At 56.4% G+C, this 3,137-nt stretch overlaps 1 protein-coding gene across 1 annotated transcript; it reads right to left on the bottom strand.

The window, feature by feature from the left end:
• Window positions 1–563: 563 nt before the first annotated feature.
• Window positions 564–3,005, bottom strand: RHOB (ras homolog family member B). Its single transcript, XM_085304890.1, has one exon. The coding sequence runs from the start codon at window positions 2,649–2,651 to the stop codon at window positions 2,061–2,063; it is 591 nt and encodes a 196-aa protein (XP_085161016.1). The 5' UTR covers window positions 2,652–3,005; the 3' UTR covers window positions 564–2,060.
• Between the last annotated feature and the right edge of the window lie 132 nt (window positions 3,006–3,137).

Raw genomic sequence — 3,137 nt, 5'->3', positions numbered from 1 at the left:
ACTGCAGAAAACAAAGGTATTCGCTTGAGGCAAAGGGGACTCCAGTAGGTAAATGGCATTTTATTAAAAAGATACTTTKCTTGAAAATGAGTCCTACAGCTGCTGCTACCCTTCAGTTCTCTGCTATAACAGCACCGATTTGTTATTACACAAGCCCAAACCTCACATCTATTGCAACTAGTATTTGCAGCCGCCGTCCATCGCCTCAGCCCCCAAAAAGCAGTGACTGCAGAGCACAGGACCCAGAGCTCATGTCAGGGAGACCCAGAGGCAGCTTGTACTYCCCAGTGGCTTTGCAACAGCAAAGGAAGCTGATCAGCTCCCAGGCTGTGTGCAAGCACCCTGCAGGAAACTAGGAAACTGACCCTCCCCCCCCCCCCAGGAAAATAAATCCACCAGTCCTCTGAGAGCTGCCTGCTAAGGGCTTCAACCAGTGGAGGAAAGCACGAGGAGTGTGTGCAGGCAAGAGGCAACTCTTCCTTCTCCAAAGGTGCTATTTCCATACCTTTCAGCTGTGCTTTTGCAAGTTGAGCTCCATTAAGCTGAAACAATGCTCTCACAACTGTCAGCATAGAGTCTTTTTAATATTTTACATAAAAAACTGCATACACAGTTCATAGTTTTATGTAAAMATCATATACATCTCATTGTTTTTGCCATGTCAGTTTATTAAAAACAGAAACAGTCTCAGTACCACTGTTGGGGGGAAAAGGGGGAGAAAAGTAAACAAACAAATGGATACATTTGTTCTCTGAACCAGAGAGACACAAGATTATTTTCACCCAGGTTTGCTACCCTGTGAAAATAAGTTTTAAATAAACCTAAATACTTTTAACTGCCCTTTAGTATTAAAGTTTGATGTACTCAATGCACAAGAACCAGTGCTTTCACCCATTTTTTTTCCCTCAAGGCAAAGAGATACAGTGGTTTTATTTCCTTATGTCAAAAAAGTCCCAAACAAAAAAAAAATAAAATTACAATTTAAAAAAAAGCCCCACATGAGGTTACTATGTATTCACAATGCTACAGTGTTGTATGCGGATGACAAGTGCATTGAGCATTTAATTTAGAAAAAAAAACAAAACCCAAGTTGTGCAAAGTAGTTTCTTTCGAAAATAAACTCTTAAATAAACCCAAATCAATATATATGCAGAAGACATTAAATGAAGGAGCAGGCACCAAGATCATAATATATGGCAATATAACCCCCTCCCCCCTGCTCATCCTGCCTAGTCCCCCAGGAGGATGATGTCCAGCAAGGAGGACGAAGCAGTCCAGCTTCCCACTTTCCAGCCTGAAGACTTCTGCAGCTGGAGTCAGTTCAAGGCTCACATTATCAGCAGGCATCAGTCCCTCCGGGCGAGCTCCTCCGCACAAGGCAAGTCCCAGCTGGGCACCCCCTCCCCACCTCACTTTAAGTAAGCACCCCTTGCCCTACCCCGGTTTGCACAACACAGAAAAGGTAAGATATATACACACGCGTGGCAGGGGACAGCCCTCCCCTCCCAGGCCCAGCTGCAGGACACGATGCTCTGCAGCAGGCCAAGGCTCAGGCCACAACATCTGCTGGGGAGGTGACATGCTGCCCCTTCCCCAGCCCACCCGSGTGCTGGGGGAGGTGGACGCATGCACGCGGGAGTCCCTTGGAGCGCCTCAGCCTCATGACCCTCCTCCAGCAGGAGGGAGGAGGCCATGCAGGAGCCACAGGTGGTGGGCCAAAGGGAAGAGCTGGGCACATGGTTTGCTCAGTCCGGGCTCAGCAGCTTTCGGTTGGCAAGAGTCAGCGGTTAACACACAGGGAGCAGTGCTGGGAGGAAGCTTCTCCCCACCTTTACCCTCCACCCACCACCCCCCGAGACTCAGGTCATGCAACCCTCCCACCCGCTGCCCCTGTGGCCAACCTGGCAAACCCCTTCCTGGCTGAGAGAGCGCTCTCCCTCCCTTCGCCCCCAGCCTGCTTCATCACCAGCCTCCCCGCAGAGGGGGCTGCCGTGTGTGCGCATGGCCCAGCACCTCTCACTTGCCAACAGGCAACCTGGGGGCTGCATGCCAGCTGCACCCTATAGGACTTTGCAGCAGTTGATGCAGCCGTTCTGGGTGCCGTAGCGCTTCTGCAAGGCCGCCCGGGTGGCGGTCTCGAAAACCTCCCGGACACCCTCCTTGGTCTTGGCTGAGCACTCCAGGTAGTCGTAGGCCTGGATGCGAATGGCCATGGCGCGGCCATCCTCGGTGCGCACGGGCTCCTGCTTCATGCGGGCCAGCTCGTTCCGCACATGCTCGTCGTTGCGCAGGTCYTTCTTGTTGGCCACCAGGATGATGGGTACATTGGGGCAGAAGTGCTTGACTTCAGGCACCCATTTCTCTGGGATGTTCTCCAGAGAGTCCGGGCTGTCCACAGAGAAGCACATGAGGATCACATCAGTGTCAGGGTAGGACAGCGGGCGCAGGCGGTCGTAGTCCTCCTGGCCAGCAGTGTCCCAGAGGGCCAGCTCCACCTGCTTGCCATCCACCTCGATGTCGGCCACATAGTTCTCGAAGACAGTGGGCACGTACACCTCGGGGAACTCGTCCTTGCTGAAGACGATGAGGAGGCAGGTCTTGCCGCAGGCGCCGTCCCCCACCACCACCAGCTTCTTGCGGATGGCGGCCATGGCCAGGCTCGCCAAGCTGGCCTTGCTGTGCAGCAGGACGATGGCAGCGCCCTCCTCCCCTCGGCCGCCGCCTCCGCCTTCCTCCGCCTTGTCGCCGGGCACCGTGGCGAGCCGAGGCCCGCGCGGGCAGGTGGCGCGGCGCGCCCCGCTCTCCCCGCTGCCGYGGCCCCGCAGCGAGCTCGACTCCGGCCTCCGGCCCCCGCCCCGGGGCAACCGCGTCGGCCCCCGCTGCCTGCACGGCGGGTCGCGCCCCCGGTGCGGCTAGCGGCGCCGGCCCCGCGCGGCCCGGCTCGGTTTGCCCCTTGGCAGCGGAGCGCCGCTGTCGCTGTCGCCGCGCTGCTCCGCACCGCTCCGCACCGCTCCGCGCCGCCGCCACTGCCGCAAGCTGCGCCCAGCGCCGCTATTTAAAGGCGCCGGCGACTTTCTTAATATAGCCGGCCAATGGGAGCGAAGCGAGTGAGGTCATCCCCGGCGGGGAGCGCCGCG

Source organism: Rhea americana, unplaced genomic scaffold, assembly GCF_003343005.1.
Source record: "Rhea americana isolate MKP2758 unplaced genomic scaffold, rheAme1 scaffold_211, whole genome shotgun sequence".
Classification (NCBI taxonomy): domain Eukaryota; kingdom Metazoa; phylum Chordata; class Aves; order Rheiformes; family Rheidae; genus Rhea; species Rhea americana.
This window is presented reverse-complemented; position numbering and strand designations above follow the sequence as displayed.